Source organism: Thamnophis elegans, chromosome 14 (assembly GCF_009769535.1).
Source record: "Thamnophis elegans isolate rThaEle1 chromosome 14, rThaEle1.pri, whole genome shotgun sequence".
NCBI classification, from domain to species: Eukaryota; Metazoa; Chordata; class Lepidosauria; order Squamata; family Colubridae; genus Thamnophis; species Thamnophis elegans.
In genome coordinates this window covers 6907641-6929881 of record NC_045554.1, presented here as the reverse complement: position 1 = coordinate 6929881, position 22241 = coordinate 6907641, and the positions used below count along the sequence as shown (strand labels likewise).

The 22241-nt window shown below is 45.0% G+C and overlaps 1 protein-coding gene across 1 annotated transcript in view; it reads right to left on the bottom strand.

The window, feature by feature from the left end:
- DNAH3 (dynein axonemal heavy chain 3) overlaps positions 1-22241 on the bottom strand; it is a 137356-nt gene that overhangs the window by 88178 nt on the left and 26937 nt on the right. The window contains exons 14-20 of the mRNA XM_032231008.1: positions 21349-21454; positions 20321-20499; positions 19713-19897; positions 18550-18673; positions 17794-17947; positions 16670-16814; positions 14392-14603 (exon numbers count right to left, since the gene is read on the bottom strand). Coding sequence (XP_032086899.1) covers positions 14392-14603; positions 16670-16814; positions 17794-17947; positions 18550-18673; positions 19713-19897; positions 20321-20499; positions 21349-21454 — 1105 coding nt within the window. The remainder of the gene's footprint in view (positions 1-14391; positions 14604-16669; positions 16815-17793; positions 17948-18549; positions 18674-19712; positions 19898-20320; positions 20500-21348; positions 21455-22241) is intronic.

Genomic DNA, 22241 nt, shown 5'->3' with positions numbered 1-22241 from the left:
AGCAATGAGACTGGACCTCCTCCTCACGAGAGCCGTCAGGGATGGGAAAAAATGGCCCCCAGGAATTCCCAAAACAAATCAAAACATTGGTGTATTTTTCTCTCTCCTATTTTATAAAGGAGTTACATTTTTTAAAAAAATATCACATACAGGCAACCCTCGACTTAAAAACCATTTGTTTGGTTACAACCAGTGGTGGGTTGCAGACGGTACACCCCGGTACGGGCGTACTGGTGCCTGCTGCGAGCACCAGGCACCGTTCCAGTACAGTGCTCCAGAGGGCCCACCCACCCGCTCTCCTTACCGGTTTTGGAGCTGTTCCGGGCTTCCTTATAGACGCACAGAGCGTACAGTGCCTACGCGATGCTCCACCGAGCAGCTAGAGTGTCGCAGAGCATCACGGGCATAAGTACATATGCGTGCGCTGCACACATTCATGTGGTGGACGCCGGACCCCGTTACACCGGGATCCGGAACCCACCACTGGTTACAACGGTTCTGAAAAATGTGACTTTTTGACTGTTACTTGCGATTACATCCGCCATGGCATCGCCGCAGTTGCGACATCCAAATTTAAGCCCTTGGCAAACCAGCATCCATTTACAATAGTTGCAACATCCTGGGTTGTGTGACCGCCATTTGCAACTTTCCGGCAAGCAAAGTCAACGGGGGAAAGCAGATTCGCTTAATGACCCCGTGGCTCACTTAATTGCAGTGATCCAATTAACAGCCTCGGCAGAAAAAAAAGGTCTTAGAATTGGGTGTGACTCGCTTAACAACGGCCTTGCTTAGCTATGGAAACGTTGCTCGTAATTGTGATCGTTAGTCAAGGACCGCCTGCATAGAGCAGGACTCAATGATCTTCTGTGGTTTTATCATTAAAAGTAAAATAAGAAGCTTTTGGGGGGGAGGTCATAACCCTGAATGGTGACTAAGCAACAGGTCATAAGTCAGGGGCTACCTGGACGTTGCATATCTAGATAGGAACCCCATTAATATTGTGGAGTCTGGTACAATCTCTGCATATCAGGCGTCACCAAGCAACAGCTGGAGAATTTGGGAGTTGTAGTCCCAACCTATCTAAGGTGACTGAGAAAAGTTGCTATATCTGGACATTTAAGGAGTATGTGTGAAATTACAGGTAAAGAGGTTTCCTGTATGGCTTCCGATACTTCTTTGGTCCAGAAGATTGAGGATACACAAATAACAGCTTGTCCTGGCCACTGCAGCACCCACGCTTTTCGAGGAACCTAAAAAAAATACACATACGCAGACAAGAAAAAAAATATTTGTGCCTTTTCCGGCTATAGCTATGAAGCATCAAACATCTGTTTTGATAGGGGTCAGAGAAGCACTTGTTAAAACGGTCGGTAAGCCCTAAAACGGGCTTTCTTCTTCTCTTTTTTAAAACATTTTTTTAAAAAAAACTAAACTAAAGCAGACGTAAAGTGAGATTTGGACATTAAGTGTGAAACCTACTGGGTCAGGCTGGACAACCTCTTAGAGCCCCTTTACTTCTATATTAAAGTCACATAGGCAGAATTGCAGCTTGCAAAAGAACAGGAAGCCAGTGCCTAACCATAAGATGCCCCTATGTCAAAATCTATGTCAAAAGTCCAAGGTTCAATTAAAGTTCGTTAATGACACGTACTCCATAAACAAAAGGAGAAGTAAGATCCCATCTCCTTATAAGGCTTCTCTCCTCAAGGTAACCACTAAGAAATGAATTAAGTGTTTCCGTGTTACGCTGCCTTTGAGAATGTATAAGAACGTGTGCTTTGATGATGAAGGTGGTTCAGGATTTGCAATGTTAGCCATTTCGATAACTTTCTGAACCTGGCTGCCAAATAAACCTTTCCTGTATCCTGAGAAGTCTAAAGCCTGTCATTTTGTGCAACAAAACAACAGTCCTGCAACAACCCTACAATTTGTTCAGCACTTTCCTATTCCCTGTGCCTCTCAAAATCTCAGGGATTCCCTTCTCTTCAAATGGGCCCTTTTAAAATGAAAAAAACCAGCTTTCTTTCTCAAGCTCTTACGTGACTCTAAAGCACATTTTTTTTTAAAAATGGATATATACAAATGAATGCACAAGCTAGAACCTGTGGACAGCGACTTCGGAAAACATAATGGTTTCAGCTTAGAAAATACAGCTGTTAACAATGGATCCAACACTTTTAAGCACATCTGCATCTCGACTCCTTTTGTTCAGGTTGTGTTCCTGAGGCTTTGGGGTGCAAGTGAACTCTTCAAAGGATTTGTGGATTAGCTGCTCACCTCATCGTACCCTTTGATGCCGTTTTCCATGACTTGCCTGATGCTAGCCAACATCATTTCCTCCACCTGCAACAGCCATTTCTCAACCATGCCCTGAAAGAATAAAGTAAAAAGAGAGAGAAATGCAAAAAAGACAAATTACAATGAAATCACACACACACAAATAAGATAAGAGTAAAAAGGGAATGGGCCTTGGAAGGAAGATTGCAATAGGTAAAAGTAAAGGTTCCCTTCACACATATGTGCTAGTCGTTCCTGACTCTAGGGGGCGGTGCTCATCTCTGTTTCAAAGCCGAAGAGCCAGCGCTGTCCGAAGACGTCTCCGTGGTCATGAGGCCAGCATGACTAAACACCGAAGGTGCACGGAGCGCTGTTCCCTTCCCACCAAAGGTGGTCCCTATTTTTCTACTTTACATGCTTTCGAACTGCAAGATTGGCAGAAGCGGGGACAAGTAATGGGGGCTCACTCTGTTACGCGGCGCTAGGGATTCAAATCGCCGAATTGCCGACCTTTCTGATTGACAAGCTCAGTGTCTTAGCCACTGAGCCACCACGTCCCTAAGACTGCAATAACAGCCTCTTAAACCCAACTGGCACTCTAAAACAGGGCTCCCCAACCTCCGAGCCGCAGACTGCTAGCGTGCTCTGGCCCGCTGGGAACTGGGCCATGGAAACAGCGGGTGAGCGTGCAAAGCTTCATTCGCATATGACAGGATTTAGGTTGTGTGTGCAAAACCATTCCTCGATGCCAAAACTGCCGAAGCCGCCATCAGTGCCACCACCGGGCCGCAGACTCAAAAAGGTTAGGGACCTAACCTTTAAACACCCCTCTAAAACACCCCCCCTCCACAGGATGTGCAAGTGTAGGATTGCAGTTCAATATATTTTGACCGTGAAGTTGTGTAAAGGTTCGCCTAAATTTCAGCATCTAAAATAGGACATTTCCCAAAGCTGGGAAGGAAGGAAGGAAGGAGCAAGGGAGGGAGGGAAGGAAGGAAAGAGCAATGGAGGGAGGGAAGGAGAGTGGGAATGAATGAAGGAAGGAAGGAAGGAGCAAGGGAGGGAAGGAAGGAGAGAAGGAAAGAAGGAAGGAAAGAACAAAGGAAGGAAGGAGCAAGGGAGGGAGGGAAGGAGAGAGGGAAGGAAGGAAGGAGAAAGGGAGGGAGGGAAGGAGAGAGGGAAGGAAGGAAGGAAAGAACAAAGGAAGGAAGGAAAGAAGCAAGCGAAAGGAAGGAAGGGCAAAAACACAGAGAAGGAAAGAGAAAAAGTGAAGGAAAAAAGAGAAGGAAGGAAGGCGGGAGGGAGAGAAGAATTACCCTGGCGTGAAGTGGAAAGATTTTCTTAATGAAAGGAACAACTTCCTTCTCTGAACTGATCATTCCTGTTATTTCCAATGCTTCGGTGAACTCCAGTTTTGCAATCCCCTCGAAGCACTTCTTCAAGTGTGGCTGAACGCGGAGAGGGTCTTTGGTTTCAGATAAAATCTCCAGCAGCTCATCGTTTGAAAGGAAGAAGAACCTGTTCAAAAGAGATTCCAGAGGGCCACGTCCATTACTATAGTGTTTTCCAATCTTAGCCACATTGAGACATCTGGACTCCAACTCCCAGAACCCCTCCCCCCAGGCAACAGCACCTAAAGGAATGAAGGTGTGCTTAGCCAACCAATGGTTGCAATGAGCATTCTTCGCCTGCCAATTGAGAAGAGACATACCTTGGGAAAAATAATCTCTTCTTTTCTAAGTAATTATTCAGGCCCTTCTGGATGTCTTCCAAAAACATATTTGCTTCTTGAAGTCGGTTCAACATCTTGGGCTGTTCCGTAGCGATGAGGACTCGGGTGTCTTTAACCTATGATTAACCACAAAGATAAGAGACATCTATGGAGATTCTCCATCATCCTGGTCATGGTGGTCCCAAAGGTGCTTTTTCAAGAGACAGCCTGGACTTCCTGTTGTGGCCCGCCAGTGGTCAGTGGAGCTGGCAGCAGATTCAGAGAGTGAGGAGGTTGGGGAGGAACCTGGGCCAGTCCTGGAGTCTGGGGAAGGCTCTGAGGAGGGCTCTGTGTGGGAGGCAGAGAGGGGGCCAGGGCCGTATGCCAGTTACCAGCTGCCTTCAGAGTCAGACATCAGTGAGGCAGACGAACAGCTGGAGCCTGTTCCCAATGTGCGCATGTGCAGAGTTGCCAGACGAAGGGAACAGCTAAGGAACAGGGGTTGACTTGGGTAAGGCCACGGGTGGATGATGAATGGCCCCTCCCAGAGGAAATAAAAGAGGAGCGAAAGGGGACTGGGGTTTGCAGGAAACAATTAGTTCCCTTAATTGATTCGTGACTCTCTGAGACTCCTGGCCAAGTTCTGTAGAGATCGGCCTGGCAGCTCTCCAAGCCAGATAAGGTCTGTGACTGTAAATCCTCCCTTGAAAGACTTTGCTGAATGTGAATGAGCAGAATTCACAGTCAATGAATAAAAGGGGTTTTGTCGGGACTTCATGCTCTCAGGAAGCCTCGGTCAGAACACTTCCTGGGTTTTTTGTTTTCTTCAAAAATGTTTCACTTCTCCTCCAAGAAACTTCTTCAGTTTTATATTTATGGAGATTCTCAGTCATCCAGGTCATGGTTGTCCCAAAGGTGCTTTTCCAAGAGGCAGCCGGACTGTCTAGGTTTTTCCTTGAAGACATTTTGCTTCTCATCCAAGAAGCTTGTTTGATGAGGGAAGCTTCTTGGATAAGAAGCAAAACATCTTCGAGGAAAAACAAAGAAAAACTCAGCTGCCTCTTGAAAAAGCACCTTTGGGTTCTTCAGTTCTGACTGACAGAATTGAATGCAGCTTCTTGGATGAGAAACAGAGGCAGAACTTCCAGTCCTCTCTGGACCAGCTGATCCATGGAACATGGGCTGAGATTAAGGGGCCTCCTGCACCTCAAAATTAATAAGACCTTCCCAAAAATAAGGCCAAGCGCTTATTTCGGGGAGGTCAAAAGAAAATAAGACCTTGTCTTATTTTTGGGGAAAGACGGTAGGACTTCTGGTTGTGCTCTTTCTCTGAACTATCTTGCAGGTCTCACCAATGGGCCACCCTCAGAAGCCAAAAACGCAAAGCAAACCAGTCAACTGAGCTAACCAACTACTTCAACCAAGTAACCAAGTTCAACAAGTTTTCGGAATGCCACCCCGAGATCCTTCATTAAGCCGATGTGACAAGGACTCCGGACAATATTCTGAAATGGGTATTTCAAAAACCAGCAGGCCAAAGGCAACCCCTACCGCTTGGGCCATGATGTCCTTCCAGTAAGCATCTACTATCCCAAATTTTCGGCCTTCTTCGGGCATTTGAGCAATAATATCCTCGGAGCTGAAGATGGGTTCCAGGTAAAGCCAGGTTGCCTGACATTTTAACCAGTTGTCCATAATTTCCTGCATCAGGACAAGTTTTTCTTCCCATCTCTGGAAAAAAAAAAAAGAACCGACTCAGGGATTTGCAATGTTTCCAGCCAGTTTCTGACAAACCAAATCACTGAATGGACTACATGTGTCAGGCCTCCAGTCATATTCCTTTTAGGATGTTTGGCCTGCCACACACTCTCTCTCTCTCTTTCTTTACTATGCTGTTGTCAGCGTTCCAAATATCATGCAGAATTTAATCAGAGTCAAAGGCAAACTTATGCTTAAAGTTCCAATTTAATAAGGCAGGCATGTTGGCATTGTGCTATGGAATCCCAATTCTGGAAGTCACATCAGAATCCCACCCAGTTAAAAGTTCATGATCTTGTCCCCACACCCACAGTCCATCACATGGTCCAATCTTCTTCTTCCACGCTGACGTCTACGCCCAGCTGCTCTTGAGAGACTGCCCGCTGCCAATTACCTCCCACAGACCCATTAGATCTCACAGGGTTGGCCTCCTCCGGGTGCGATCTACCAGCCAATGCCACCTGGCTATTACCCGGGGGAGGGCCTTCTCTGTGGCAGCTCCGGCCCTCTGGAATGAACTCCTCGTAAGGATTCGGACCCTCACCTCTCTCCAGGCCTTCCGAAAAGCCGTCAAAACCTGGCTTTGTCAGCAGGCCTGGGGGTGATGAGTTCCCTCCCCTCTCGACATGTATGGTTGTGCGACTGTTGCCTACTTTTATTATTTGTATTTTGTCTTTTATGTTCCCCCTTTTTTTCCCCTTTGAATTGTTCGCCGCCCTGAGTCCTCCCGGAGAAGGGCGGCATACAAATAATAAAATACCTAATACCTAATACCTTCCGATCAGGTGCAAAGGTTTGGGAGACAAAAGATGACCTTGAGCTTCTAGAAAGGAATTTTTTATTTTGAAAACAACACATTCTACCCCTTGCTAATTCCCCCCCCCCCTTAAGGAGAGTGTGGCAGGCCAAAGATACTTAAAGGAACCGCTGCAGGCCTGACAGCTGTTTCATTAGTGGGGTAATTGGGAGGGGGAATAGTAAGGAGTAGAATTGTAGAATGTGTTGTTGTCAAAATAAAACATTCCTTTCTAGAAGCCCAAGGTCATTCTTTGTCTCCGTGCCTCTGTACGTGACCAGAACTAGATGGGTGGAAATGCCAGCGTGGAAGTGGAAGATTGGACCATGTGGTGGACTTGTGGGTGTGGGGGCAAGATCATGAACTTTCAACTGGGTGGGAAACCCAGGAAGCTTTCAGATTTGGGTTTCCACAGTTTGTACCAAAATGTCTCTCTTACTAAATTGGAACTTTGAGGAAAGTTCTGCCTTGGACTCTGATTTAATTCTGGATGATATTTGGAATGCTGACAACATGATTCATTTAAAAGTGCAGTGATTTGCTTAACAATCGTAGCAAAAGAGGTTGTAAAATCGGACACCATTCATGTAACAACCACTTTGCTTAACAACGGACATTGGAAGAGTGATGAGATTCCTCTTGATGAGAAGGCGATTAGGAAAATAGAATGTGCAGAAATGAATGGATTAACATTAAGAATTAAAGAGAACAAACTGAATATTATAAGATATGGGAAGTGTTTTATCAACGGTGAAGAGGGAAAAAGAGGGAAATTAAAAATGAGGGAAGAAGATTAAAGAGGAGTAGAAAATAAGATAGAGGTATAAACAAGATGATAATTCTTAGTATTATGAGGAGGAAGATAATTATGATTAATGTTAGTATTGTACTTTTATTAGAAGATATGTTAAGAGGGAAATGAATAGGTTAATAATGTTCAATTGCTTAAGACATTGCAATTTTAAGATTAGAGAATTCATATTAATGTAAAAGATGTTGTAAATGCTGAAAGCTGTTACACAGAGATATTTGTACCCAGACAACACAATGTTTAAGGAAAGATGAAATGTTTATATGTTGAAAAAAATATTTTTTAATAAAAATACAATGAACATTTTGGCCCAAATTATGGTAATAAGTCAAAGACTGCCTGTTCTTCTCAATCATCCCTCCAAGATCAGAGATAAAACGGCCTATTTTCTGAATCCTGTCCCTGATAATCCTCTTTCTATTGCATAGTAAGATGTCAAGGAATGGTTTAAAGGAGATCAGATTTAGGCCAGCTTGAAGAAAGCGATCCAGTATCTGCTGCTGAAATCTGACCAATGCCACAGGCCACTGTTAGGCCACTCACCCGACATTCGGCTTCGATTGGCTTGATAAACGGAGAGCCGCACATGGTCTGCGTCTTGATGATGTGGTCATCCAGCAACAGTTGAATGTCATCAACAGCCGAAAGGATGTTGGTATCCTGCAAAAAAACAGGTGTTTGCAGGGAAATTAAAGTATTTTGGCACTCGATTTCTAGGATCTTAAAACTCTTTTCCACTCCCCAACATAATACGGGATCCATCACCCTCTAGATGCAGACGTCAAGAGCCATGTTGGCTGTGGAATTCCAAAAGTTGAAGTCCACATGTCTGAAGGATGCTCTTGAGAACCGATGCATAACTTTAATAACTTACTATGCTTCCTATCTTATTTTTTGCTTCATCGTGATCTCAATTCTATGAAGGCAAGCCCTGACACAGCTTCATATTTTCTTTCCTTGGTTTTCATGTACCATCTGTATCGGAAATTACTGTGGCTGATGATATGAGGGTTGTCCCCCTCTCCAGAACCTGTCTCCTCCTCCTCCTCCTCCTCCTCCTCCTCCTCCTCCTCCTCCTCCTCCTCCTCCTCCTCCTCCTCTTTCTTCTCTTCCCCTTTTACCACCTCAGGTCTTGAGGCAAATACAAAATTCTGGTTCTTGCACTTGCACTTCTGGCGGCCTCAACCATTGTTATTTGATGCTACTGTAGTGTGTCTTAGATGTTGCCTCTCCATCTTCTTCTGGATCTGTCTCGTGTTCTTTAGCCTTCTCCTCTTTTTGTATGGTATATACAATCCTATAGAATCCTATGACATTCTATAATCCTATAACCATTTGTCTGAAGTGGTGTAGGGTTTCCTGCTTAAGCAGGGGGTTGGACTAGAAGACCTCCAAGGTCCCATCCAACTCTGTTATTCAATTCTATTCTACCCTACTCTACTCTACTCTACTCTACTCTCTCTAGATGAACAAACTGCTTAATTTGCTGTTTCTGTATGTAGTTTAAGCTTGTTTCTATTCCAATTCTTTCTTTTTTGATCTCATTTTTTTAATTTTATCCCTTCTGGCTTTCCTCAAACATCTCATTTCTGCGGTGACTAACTTTTGCTTAGGCTTTCTTGCAAGCATCCATGTTTGGCACTGGTAATACAGGGTGGGGATGAATATGCTTTGTGTGAGATGATTCTTTGTGCTGATTCTTTGTGCTGATGGTATATGACCTATGGTGCAAAATTCTCTCTCTCTCTCTCTCTCTCTCTCTCTCTCTCTCACACACACACACACACACAGAGAGAGAGAGAGAGAGAGAGAGAGAGAGAGAGAGAGAGAGAGAGCAAACAGCCTAACTAAAGAGTTCTCCTCTGAGGTTTCTTTCATGTCTATGATCAGTTTCTCAATGGTCAAATCAGGAGCAGACTCAAAGGAGGTCAGCACCTTCAATGAAAAAAACATGCGTCAGACCAGAATTCAATGACAAAGAACCAAGAACCTACTGACCGTATCCCTGTATTTCACAAAAGTGAAACGGATGTTGACCCATTCCGATTTCATCTTCTCCATGTTTTTCTCTAAGGAATATTCTTTGCTGGCTGCGGCACCAATCGGCTCGATTCTACAAGGGAAAAGAGAAAGTTAGCAAAGTTGGCACCTGATACCCCTGGGAAGGAACGAACTTTCCCCGCTTTGGATTCGTAGCTTAACCCCGTTTTATCCAGGAACACCGACTGGTCAGGGCGCTAAAAGAAAAGAAGGGGAACATTTTGCAAACTACAGCCAGGAAAATATATTCATTGCCTTTTTCTGTATCCGTAGTCCTCGATTGGCGACCACAATTGAGCCCAAAATTTCCATTATTAAGCAAGACAGTTGTTGAGTGAATTGCCGCCCCATTTTGTGCCCTTTCTTGTCGCAGTTGCTAAGTGAATCACTGCGGTTGTTAGTTTAGTAATACGGTTGTTCTGTCAATCTGGCTTGGCCATCGACTTTGCTTGTGGGAACGTCACAAAATGTGACGTGACCCTCCCAGGACACTGCAAGCCTTCATAAATATGAACCAGTTGCCAAGCAGCTGTTGTGGTCTGTCAGCAGCCAGATTCGGACAGTGAGGAGGTTGGGGAGGAACCTGGGCCAGGCCTGGAGTCTGGGGAAGGCTTTGAGAAGGGCTCTGTGTTGGAGGCAGAGAGGGGACCAAGGCCATCTGGGAGTTATGTGCTGCCTCCGGAGCCTCCGGAATCCGACATCAGACTCCCCCTATTCCCAGTGCGTACATGCGCAGAGCTGCCAGAAGGCAAGAATAGTTAAGACAAAAGGGATAACTTGGGAGTAAGGCTTGAAGGAGATTGGCCCCTCCCATAAGACGTAAAGGAGGAGCAAAGGCACATGAGTCTTTGCAGGAAGCAACTTTGTTCGTTCCAGTCGGTTTCAATTCTGGAGCTCCGTTTTGACTCTGTGCTCCGTGTGGCCTTGCAAAGCTAATTGCCAATTAGGTCTTTGGCAGGGTTTCAAGGGAGACAAAGCCTTATTGCGAAGGACTGTGGCAGACTTCTGACGGACTCTTTACAAACTATTTGGGACTCATGAATGAACTTGATTCACAGCCTTTGAAATAGAAAGAGGGTTTTGGGGGCTAAGCGTGTGCTTTTTACTGTATCAAGAAGCCTAGGTCACAACAGCGGCTGAATTTTGATCATGTGATCAGAGGGGTACTCCAGCGATTCAAAATGTGAGAACCGGCCATAAGTGCCACTGTAACTTCAAACAGTTGTTAAAGGCTGTAAGTCAAGGACTATCTGTAAATGTCTTTGGTTTCAGCAAACAAGGATAAAGGATTTTTTGGGGTGGGGGGATGTCTTCCTTACTTGTCAATGTATTTTGATAGCCCGAATTCCAACATATTCATCAAGGAAGTTGTGTCATCTGGCCGTATCTCATAGCCCACAATCTCACTGATCTGGAAAATCAGAAGGGAGATAAGCATTACGAAGGAGAAATGGATGAAAATCCTAAATCAGAGGTCCCCAACTCCCAGTCCTTGGTACAGGATGAGGCTGCGACATGCCAGCAACCGGGCCACGTAAACAAGTGAAACGCCATTCGTGGGATGCAGGCAGGACACAGAACCACATGCTCCTCTGTCCTGCAGAAAACCTTCTCTCCATGGAACCGTTCCCTGGTGCCCAAAAGGTTTTGGGGGCTGCTGTCCTAAATTATATGGGGATAATAGCATTGTTTGGTCTTCAGGATTGTTAGCAAGGTATGGTGAAAAAAAGGGAAGATGGCGATCAGAAAACAGGATCAGAAAATGGCAAGGAAAAACAAGGGAAAAAAAGGTACAACAAGAGATATTACAGAGGGAACTTAAGGAGGCGGAATTGGAATTGCGGAAGGATCCACAAAACGGGTCCAAGAAAGAAAAAAGAGAGATCATAAAACATAACTTAAACAGTACAGGAAGAACTAGCCCAGGAGCTTAAATTGGCTAAACAATAGTATTTCGCACACACAAATAAACCTGAACGTTGGTTAGCATGCAAACTGAAAAAAAGAAAAAGAAAAAGGGACAATATATCAGCTACAAGATGAGGATGGGTCCATACAACACAGAGCGGAAGAGAAAAAGAACATAATTCAAAGGTGTTTTTACTAAACTTCATTCTCAATATAACATAGCGGAAGACAAAATCAAACAGTATCTAAATTTAGCAACCCTAAATCCAATTGCAGATGAACAGAGAGAAACGATAAACAGACCAATTACAAAAACTGAGTTAGAGATGGCATTGAATTAAAAAAACAACAACAACAACAATAAAACTCCAGGTCCAGATGAAATTCCTGTGGGACTATACAAAAACGTCCAGAAAATGGGATCAAAGCTCTTTTGGGGATATACATGACAATCCCAAAGGTGCTTTTTTTTTTTAAAGAGGCAGCTGAATTTTCTGGTTTTTCTTTGAAGACATTTTGCTCCTCATCCAAGAAGCTTCTTCAAAGAAAAACCAGAAAGTCGCGTTGCCTCTTGAAAAAAGCACCTTTGGGGGAAACCATGATCTGGATGACGGAGAATCTCCATTGACATCTCCTTTGAATGTTGAGGATGTCAGTGTTCCTAGTATCATGTAGAATTAAATCAGAATCAAAGGCAAATCGATCCTTAAAGTTCCAATTTAATAAAGCAGACATCTTTGCACATCTGTGTAATCCCAATACTGGAAATGACATCAGAATTCCACCCAGTTAAAAGTTCATGATCTTGTCCCCACACCCACAAATCCATCACATGGTCCAATCTTCTTCTTCCATGCTGGCATCCACACCCAGCTTCTTCCGGTCAGGTGTACTGGTGCGGAGACAAAGGGTGACCTTGGCTTCTAGTAAAGAATGAAAACAATATATTCCACAATCCTACTCCTTCTATTCCCCCCTCCCATCGACTATACTAATGAAACAGCATAATGAAATAAGAGAAAGTGTGGCAGGCCAAAATTCTAAAAGGAATATAATTGCAGGCCTGACAGGGGGTTGTTAAGTGAATCTGATTTCTCCATGGACTTTGTTTGTCAGAAGGTCACAAAAAGGGGATCACAGGACCACGGTGTCAGGCCTGCAATTATATTCCTTTTAGAATTTTGGCCTGCCACACTTTCTCTTGTTTCATTATGTTGTTTCTTTAGTATAGTTGATGGGAGGGGGAATAGACAGGAGTAGGCTTGTGGAATGTATTGTTATCATTCTTTTCTAGAAGACCAAGGTCATCTTTTGTCTCTGCACTTTTACATCTGACCGGAAGGAGTTGGGTAGAGATATCAGCGTGGAAGAAGAAGATTGGACCATGTGATGGATTGTGAGTGTGGGGACAAGATCATGAACTTTTAACTGGGTGGAATTGTGATGTAATTCCCCGAATTGAGTTTAACACAGATGTGCTAAGATGTCTGCTTTATTAAATTTGAACTTTAAGGATCATTTTGCCTTGGACTCTGATTTAATTCTATATGATACTTGGAACGCTGACACTCGGGACATTGAAACCATCATAAATACGAGTCCGTTGCCAAGCTTCTGAATTTTGATCTCATGACTATGGGAATGTTGTAACGGTTGTGTGAAAAATGGTCAGAAGTGACTGTTTTCAGCATCGTCATAACTTCAAACAGTCAGTAAATGAACTGCTGTAAGTTGAGGACCACCTGCATAGCAGGGGTGTCAAACTCAAGGCGTGCTTAGGGAGCTTAGATCTGGCCTGGGGGAGCGGGGGGTGGGGACACACTGGCAGAGGACTAGCAAAACAAACTAAAAAACAAAAGGAGAAATGTTTCTTCCCCTTTTCCGTTTGAGCATGCAAGAAGGGACAGGAAAGGAGAAAGGGAAAGAGGTAAGACAAAGAAAAAGAAGGGAAGGTGGGAAGAGAGCAAAGAAGGAAAAAGAAGGAAAGAGGAGAAGGTGCTACGGTTTGCTTTAACTGTATGAGCCGAGGTGGCGCAGTGGTTAGAGTGCAGTACTGCAGGCCACTTCAGCTGACTGCTATCTGCAGTTTGGTGGTTCAAATCTCACCGGCTCAAGGTTGACTCAGCCTTCCATCCTTCCGAGGTGGGTGGAATGAGGACCCAGACTGTGGGGGCAATATGCTGACTCTGTAAACCGCTTAGAGAGGGCTGAAAGCCCTATGAAGCGGTATATAAGTCTAACTGCTATTGCTATTGATAGATTGTGAACAAGCTGTAACAAATGGCCTAGCTCATGCCTAAAGCTAAGTTTTGAGCCATGGTTCGAAAGCCTCAGAAACCAGCTTCCCTCTAAGGCAGGGGTGTCAAACTCAGGGCCCGCGGGCCGAATCCGGCCCACAGGGTGCTTAGATCTGGCCCACGGGGCCACTGGAAACAGAAAAGGGCCGGCCCCCGGTGCCTCTGTGAGAGAAAACAGAGCTCCATTTTCACTGGCAGAGGGCTAGCAAAACAAATTAAAAACAAAACGAGAAATGTTTCTTCCCCTTTTGCATTTGAGCATGGAAGAAGGGACAGGAAAGGAGAAAGGGAAAGAGGTAAGACAAAGAAAAAGAAGGGAAGGTGGGAAGAGAGCAACAAAGGAAGAAGAAAGGAGAAGGAAGAAGAAAGGAGAATAAAGACGGAGGGAGGGAGGGAGGGAGGGAGGGAGGGAAGGAAGGAAGGAAGGAAGGAAGGAAGGAAGGAAGGAAGGAAGGAGATTATAATGAGAGTGAGGGAGGGTCTGACAGAAGTCCTGCCTTAGCACTTGGCCACCACAGATGGCCATGAGTGATGTCAAGTTGGCCACCCCCACCATGGCCACCCCCATCACAGTCCACCAAGGTCAAACACAACTCTGATGCGGCCCCCCGTGAAATTGAGTTTGACACCCCTGCTTTGCAGCATCTGTTTCTTGAACTGGTCTAAAACTCGGAGGCTTCCCTGCTTCTAATCCACACACACACACACACACACACACACACACACACACGCACACACACACACACAACCTTAACCATTCCGCTTGTGGGAATTGTTGTTCAGATCAGCAGACCTGTTCCCAATGCCGGTCTTTCATCCCATGATTGCAGGCGATGGAAAGGACGGGCAGATGTTGCTTGAACTTGTCGATTTTAAACTTCACATTCTCCGCCATCCGCTTGGGGCCCGGGAGATCTATAAAGGTCTTGGTCAATTTGTACATGGTTCGCCACATATTGGCGACGTCCTCGCTGATTTCCTCCGCGTTCAGTTGGAGGACAGACCCTGCATGCCGCAAACAAAAAAAAAAGAAAAAAAGAAAAGAAAGAAATGCTAGAAGGAAGCACCCGCAGATGGTTAGAAGCAGGAGCCTGCTTTCAAAGCCAATTAAGTTTGACACATTCTCAATGCCATGAAAATATGAATTAGGAATGATCCTTCTGCATTAACATGACAGCTGCATTAATGTGACACTAAGGTGACAGCAGCAGCAGGAATTATAAATCTACCCCCCCCCCCCTTTCATCAGCACACGGTTGGCTGGAGCTGGTGAATAAGCAGAAGAATGGGCTTTGAATTATAATTTTTAAGCTGGTCGGGTCCTTGGACGGGGATTCTAATTGGAGAAAAGACAGCCTCAAGGATAAAAAGGAAAAAAAAAGGTGTTTGAAGACAGCTATGCTGAGCAGGAAGCCAACTTCGAAGGGACGCCTAATTGGGGAAAGACTCTTCGGTTTGAAAAATGCTTTCAGAGCATAAAGGATTCTCCGAAGACCTTTTAACAGAATAACAGAGTTGGAAGGGTCTGTGAAGGTCTTCTAGTCCAGGAGTCACCAACCTTTGGGAGCTCAAGGACCACTAAATTCATAATTTTAAATCCCGTGGACCACTCATGTGATCTGCCTAAGGACAGGTGGGGTGGGCGTGGCAAGGTGGTTGTGTGACTGGGTGGGCGTGGTCAATTCACTCGTGTTGAGGGGCGCCTTATCAGTCTCTATGTGCCCCTCCCCTCCCAGCGACTACTTGCCTGCCCGCCCGGGCTCCTTAGGAAGCAGTTGCTGGAGCTAAGCAGCCACCATGAGAAAGAGTTGGCAAAAAAGCTCAGTTCAAATTGGATCTGGCCGAGAAGGAGGCTCAGCAGAAGCACCTCACTGAGGACTACAAGCATGGGCTTTCCAAGCAGAGGGAAGACCTGCAGGAGTGCAAGGCCAGGGACCGGCGCCTGGAGGCTCAGCAGGCTGAGATGGTCAGCCAGTTCCAGGCTATGATGCAGTCCCACCGGAACGAGGCCCTCCGGCTCTTTGTCACCAGCAGTGCTTCCCTCCAGCATTCGACCAAAGCCCCACCACCACCACCAGGAGGCTGAAGCAGACCCCAAGTTGGAATTTCTTCCCCCTCCCCTCCGACCCGCACAAAAAGATGACTGTGAAGCTGTTATCATGGCAACTCCACTGTGCTATACAGTAGAAGCCATTTTAAGGCACAACAGGCTATATCTTAACAGAACACACACCCCGAGGGGTTTTAGGGGTGTCTTACCCCACAGTATTTGTTTCCAGAGAGTAAGTCATGTGTGTACCAAGTTTGGTTGAAATTGCTCGAGGCATTCCAGAGTTATGCTGGCGCGCGCGCGCACACACACACACACACACAGTTTATATGCATTCATCATATATATATATATATATATATATATGTATGTATGTATACATACATACATACATATGTATATACATATATACATACATACATACATACATGTATATGAATAGCAATAGCAATAGCAATAGCAATAGCAGTAGACTTATATACCGCTTCATAGGGCTTTCAGCCCTCTCTAAGCGGTTTACAGAGAGTCAGCATATTGCCCCCAACAATCTGGGTCCTCATTTTACCCACCTCGGAAGGATGGAAGGCTGAGTCAACCCTGAGCCGGTGAGATTTGAACCGCTGACCTGCTGATCTAGCAGTAGCCTGCAGTGCTGCATTTAACCACTGCGCCACCTTGGCTCTAATGCATTTTTACCATGACTATGATAATGATCTATCACTATTGTTGTATGTACACTGAAAGCTTATGCACCAATGACAAATTCCTTGTGTGTCTAATCACACTTGGCCAATAAAGAATTCTTTTACTATGTGATTCACTTAACGACTGCAGCGATCCACTTAACTATCATGGCCAAAAAAAGAGGCTGTAAAATTGGAGGCTGCTGACTTAACCTCTGCCTTGCTTAGCCGTGGAAATTCTGGTCCCCATTTTGGTCGTAAGTCAAAGACTCCCTCTTCATTCTTTTAACAAACGTGTTGCGTTTATGAGGAACACATCACCCTGTACAAATCCTCACCGTTCATCCACTCCTCAGACTTCACATGAAAGTGGTAAGCGGTCACCCAAAGTTGCTCGAACGGGAGCTTGTGTGAAATGATGGTTTGCAGCAGCGGAAACTGGCTTTTCTCTCGTTCAAGTAACTCCTCTTCCTTATTGATCGTCTGTTAAAATTAACACAGGAGTTCAGATACAGGCGTGCATGGCTTTAAAGGAGGAGGAAGAATATTTGATGCTTCTGAATTTTGGAACTGGGGAAGACTCCTGAAAATATCACGGACTACCAAGGAAACCACCCAATGGAGGATTGAACAAATCCACCCAGAGTTTTCACTCAAGGGACAGATGACCAGGTTCAAATTGTCCTACTTGAGACACCTCAGTAAAACTTCTGGAGAAGGTGAAGCAACAACCAACAACCAAATGGATGGACTTTGTTACAGAAGTGATAAGTCTCTTGGAAGTGTGGAAAGATCTGAAGGATCTGGTTAAGATGATCATGAGAAATCTATCCGTGTAGTCATTAAGAGTCAACACTTGCGTTAGGTCACATAGTCTATCTATAAATTTCCATGGGTTGGTCCTTCTGAAATAATTTAGATCCATGCTTAGAAGACCTGAAGGGTCGGGTTGGGAGGTCTGAAGGACCACATTAAGGACAGATCAGAGACAGATCAGAAATCTATCTATATGGTCACCAAGACTCAACACCCATTTGATGTCATACAGTTTATCAATTTCCATGGGTTGATCCTTCTGAAATAATTTAGATCCATGTTTGGAAGACTTAAAGGACCAGGTTAGGCGGCTTGAAGGACAAGGTTAAGGATAGATCATCGTGGAGAAATCTATCTATTTTGTCACTAAGATTCAACACCAATTTAATGTCATATAGTTTATCTATCAATTACCATGGGTTGATCCTTCTGAAATAGTTTAGGTCCATGTTTAGAAGACTTAAAGGGACAGGTTGGGAGGCTTGAAGGACCACATTATGGACAGATCATCATGGAGAAATCTATCTATGTAGTCACTAAGGGCCAACACCAACCTGATGGCACAGCCTCTCTATCAATTTACGTAGATTAGCCCTTCTGAAATAATTTAGTCCATGCTTAGCTCTTGAGCTCTAGGGAGACTAACCTCATATTCCAGAAGAGCATGGTCCAAATTCTTTGACAACTCAGTTAATTTTTCCACGTTATTCTTCATTTCTTCCATGGTCATGACGTCCTTCTTCCGGAAACTTTCCACTTCCTTGTTATAACTTTCAAGGATAGCTTCAAATTCAGAGCATCTGGTTCGGAGCAAAGATAATTTTTTTAAAAACGCCGCCCAAAACCTTCTTTCTCAATTAAAATAAGAAGAATTGGTCTTTAAGGACTACTCCATCTCTAGCGTCATCACATGGGGGTAATGAGGTAGATTTTATAACGACAGGTTCTGCTAGGTTGGCAGAAGCTGGGACAAGTAATGGGAGCTCACTCCGTTACGCAGCACCAGGGATTCGAACTGCTGAACTGCCGACCTTTCTGATCCACAAGCTCAGCATCTTAGCCACTGTGCCACTGTGTCCCTTCACTAGATTAGACATACCCAATTCCTGCAACCATTCTTCATATTTAACCCCTAATCATAATGGCCGTGGTTTGAATTGTTACATATCCAAAGAAGACCCTGATCCTCCTTGACTCAACAGTAGCTTCCCTAAGATTTTGGCTCCATGTTCATTGCTTTCCCATCAATTATATCCCCTTTTCATCATTTTTCTGCATATATCCATTTTCTTTCCTCAACTTCCCAAGCATCCGGTGGGAACATCTGATCTTGAGCCAAGAAACATGGATCAGGCCCACTTGGAGAAAGGAAATCTCTGCTCCCTAGTAGACTGTAACCCACCTTTTAATCAGAGAAATCTCGACTTGTTCCCTCCTGTTCATGAGTTGATTCCGACTGGTATCAAAGATATCTTCAATCCCATCTGGCCAATGAAGAACTGTACTATTTAGTCTGATATCTTCACCTAGTAAATTAAAAAAACAGAAGGATGGAGGTCATTTTTTTCTATTTGACCAAGAAAACATCCCAAGACCAGAAACAGGCATGCTTAGGAGGGATCCAGAGTCTCCTCACGTCTATGATGGATCAGGTTGGTCTTCCAACCAGATCCAAGTTCTTGGAATCTTCCCCTTCATTGCTTTCCATAGGTAGGGTTTAAAGAAATTTGGGAGTTGGGGGAAAGTTGGGTGTTGGGGGCATGCTTAGGAGGGATCCAGAGTCTCCTCACGTCTATGATGGATCAGGTTGGTCTTCCAACCAGATCCAAGTTCTTGGAATCTTCCCCTTCATTGCTTTCCATAGGTAGGGTTTAAAGAAAGTTGGGAGTTGGGGGAAGAGAAAGGTTTTTGCTTCTTAGTCACCACGAATTCCAACCCACATCTAAAGAGGTTATATTGTGTCCTGTTGGCCACTGGTCCTTCCAGCAACAGAATCAGAGGAGGGGGCGTGGGAATCAGGGTAAGCATCAGGGAAATCTGGGAGCTCCGAGGGGGAAGAGGGAATGGAGCTGGCAGAGACAGAAGAGGATGAGCTTTCTGTCAGCCCTCAGGTGGCGAGTCAACAGCCCCCAGGCCCCCAGGTCTGGAGGTGGCTGATGAGGAAGAGGAGGAACAGTTGGGTCCATTGCCTGACGTGCCTCTGCGCAGAAGGCAGAGGAGAGGAGAGCAGTGGAAATCTATGGGCCGGTCCTTGGGATGGAAGAGCCAATGCTTCTAGCGAAGCCCCGCCCTAGTTTTGGGGATGAAAGACAGTGGGTGGAGATGAATAGGTGGGGCAGACAACTATTCATCTTCCGGATGGACAGACTCGTTAGCCTGTGAGAGAAACTTTTTGCCAGGGCAAAAATTCAGACCATAAAATATCCATTAAATGCTTGGGGAACTGGGTCAGAACAGGTTAGGCAAGGTTCTCAAGAAGAACCAACGGGCAGAAATTCCAAGGCCAAGACCTTGGTCCAGAAGTCTGCCCCCGCACCAGAGGCCAAGTTCTGTCCCACAACATACTGGGAAGGTCAGCGTAGTCCATTAGGAACTCGAGCCGGTAGATGGCTTCTTTGATTTCGCGACGCAGCTTGAACACCGTGACTTCGCTGGATTTTTTCAAGTAAGCTGTGAGTTCCACCAGCTGCTCGGTGGTCAAAGGCACTTCGCTGACTTTGTCGGCAATGATGTTGTACTGGTTGCAAATGCTTGAAAGGAAGGAAAAAGCGGCGTGACTATAACATCCACCCTACTTAATGCAAAGGATTATAGTTATAACCATTGTATCATACTCTCCAATCCCTCCCTCTGAACAGTTTTTCTGCTTTTCTGCTCCTTCCTTTTTTCTTCTCCTCCTTTTCACTTTCTCTCTCCTGCCTCTCCTTTCTCTTCTTCTTCCTCCCGCCCATGATGGAACACCCAATTGTTATAGGACGTAGATTGCCTATATATTCTAATCCCATCTGCACAGATGATGGGCTATTTCTTCCTTTGCATTGGATGATGCCGGCAGCATGGACCTGCCTGCGTACCCTCCCGCACAATTACAGGGCCTTCAAAGGCGATCCCTCGTGCTGGAAAGGAATAGAATAGTATCCTTTCGGGCGAAGACTGTTCTCAGCCATCCACACCTCTTGTTAAGGTTCCTGTTTTCCTCGATTTCAAACTCAATCAGTCTGTCCTTCAGCCTCTGGGTCCGATTGCAAAGCTCTTCGTTCAGTTTCAGGGCATCCAGGCAGAAGAGAGCCAAGGGGACAGTGACGTGCAAGGAAGCAATTTCTTTCTTCAATTTCGTCAAGCCGTCAATTTTCTGCAAGGCGACAGAAGGAAGGAGAATTGTTACAGGAGGGGGGGGGAGGAGAGCCACAGGGATTATTTTAGCCTATTTGAGGGGAAGCAGGCTCATTGTCTGAATCTAAAGGAAGGAAAAGTACAGTCTACAAGCGAATGTCTGTTTTGGACTGGCGCTTAAAAATCTCATAGCCACAGCACTTACCACTGCGCCACAGCAGCTAGTCAGCAGTAGCTCTTAGACTTATAGTGTTTCATAGTGCTTTCCAGCCCTCTCTAAACAGTTTACAGAGTCAGCCTCTTGTCCCCAACAATCTGGGTCCTCATTTGATCCACTTCGGAAGGATGGAAGGTGGAGCCAACCTTGAACGGGTCAGGAGCAAACCCTTGGCAGTGGGCAGAGTCAGCCTGCAATACTGCATTTTAACCACTACGCATCAAGGAAGGAAGGAAGGAAGGAAGGAAGGAAGGAAGGAAGGAAGGAAGGAAGGAAGGAAGGAAGGAAGGAAGAAACAATAGCCTTTAGACTGGGAGTTGGCAACATGTGGCTCTGGAGCCGCATGTGGCTCTTTCAACCCTCTGCTGTGACTCCCTATCACCAGTCAGCTCCACAATAGATAGGGCTCTCGGTTAGGACCGGTATCTGGCTTATCAACTGCAGTGCTTCACTTAACAATGGAGGCAAGAAAAAGGCGGTAAAATGGGTCTAAGCTCACTTAACAATTGTCTCACTTAACAACATAAATTTGGGCCATAAGTTGAGGATTACCTGTATACCTATTTTCCTACAAGTGTCCTTTTAGGAAAGGCTGTTCCTAGGTTTACATGAATAAGGAAAATCGACTTCTCACACAATGAAAAGCAATACCTCTACAAAATCTTCCAGCTCGTGTCTTTTGCTTAGAAATTCAGTCACGTCTTTCTCGGCATTGTTATTCAAGAGATCGTTGTATTTCCTATACACGTTCAAGTACCTTCAGTGCAAAAAGATTGTGCAGAAAAGAAATGACTTAAATCAAGGTCCAGAAGAAACATTTCTTTTCCAATAGCAGTGGCATCTCACTCTATTCTCTGGGATAATTTCGCACATTATAAGCCATGCTGGGTTTAACCATGGTTATTTGGATACAAGTCTTGCCTTGCCTCACCCATTATGTTATGTCACACTGACAGGGTTCACATCATCCTAAATCTATCTATATATAAAAACCTGTCTGTATGCGTTCCAGCATAACTCTGGAACAGCTCGAGCAATTTCAACCAAACTTGGTACACAGATGACTTACTCTCTGGGAAGAAATGCTGTGGGGGTGAGACACCCCTAACACCCCTTGGAGGGGGGGGGTTCTGTTAAGATACAGCCTGTTGTGCCTTGAAATGGCTTCTACTGTACCGCTGCAAAATGACTTCTACTGTACAGTGCAGTGGAGTTGCCATGGTAACAGCTTCACAGTACTCCACAAGGGGGCTCTCTCTGCTTAGGGGAAAAATCCAACATTAGAAATTACTTTTGGTCTGGACATTTTCCTCCTATAAATAAATACCCGGGCAACACCAGGTTATCGGCTAGTCAAACATAAACTAGCCATGGAGGCTTAATCCAATGTATGCTCAACTATTTATCTTTCAGGGGCCATTCTGTTAGCAAACCATGATCCCTTTATTCTCTTTGGAAAAGGGCCCTCAAATTCAGTAATTTAATTGTGCAGTCCTTGGTGCTCTTTGAGTTGGTTGTTTTCTTGCAAACGTTTCTTTACCCAA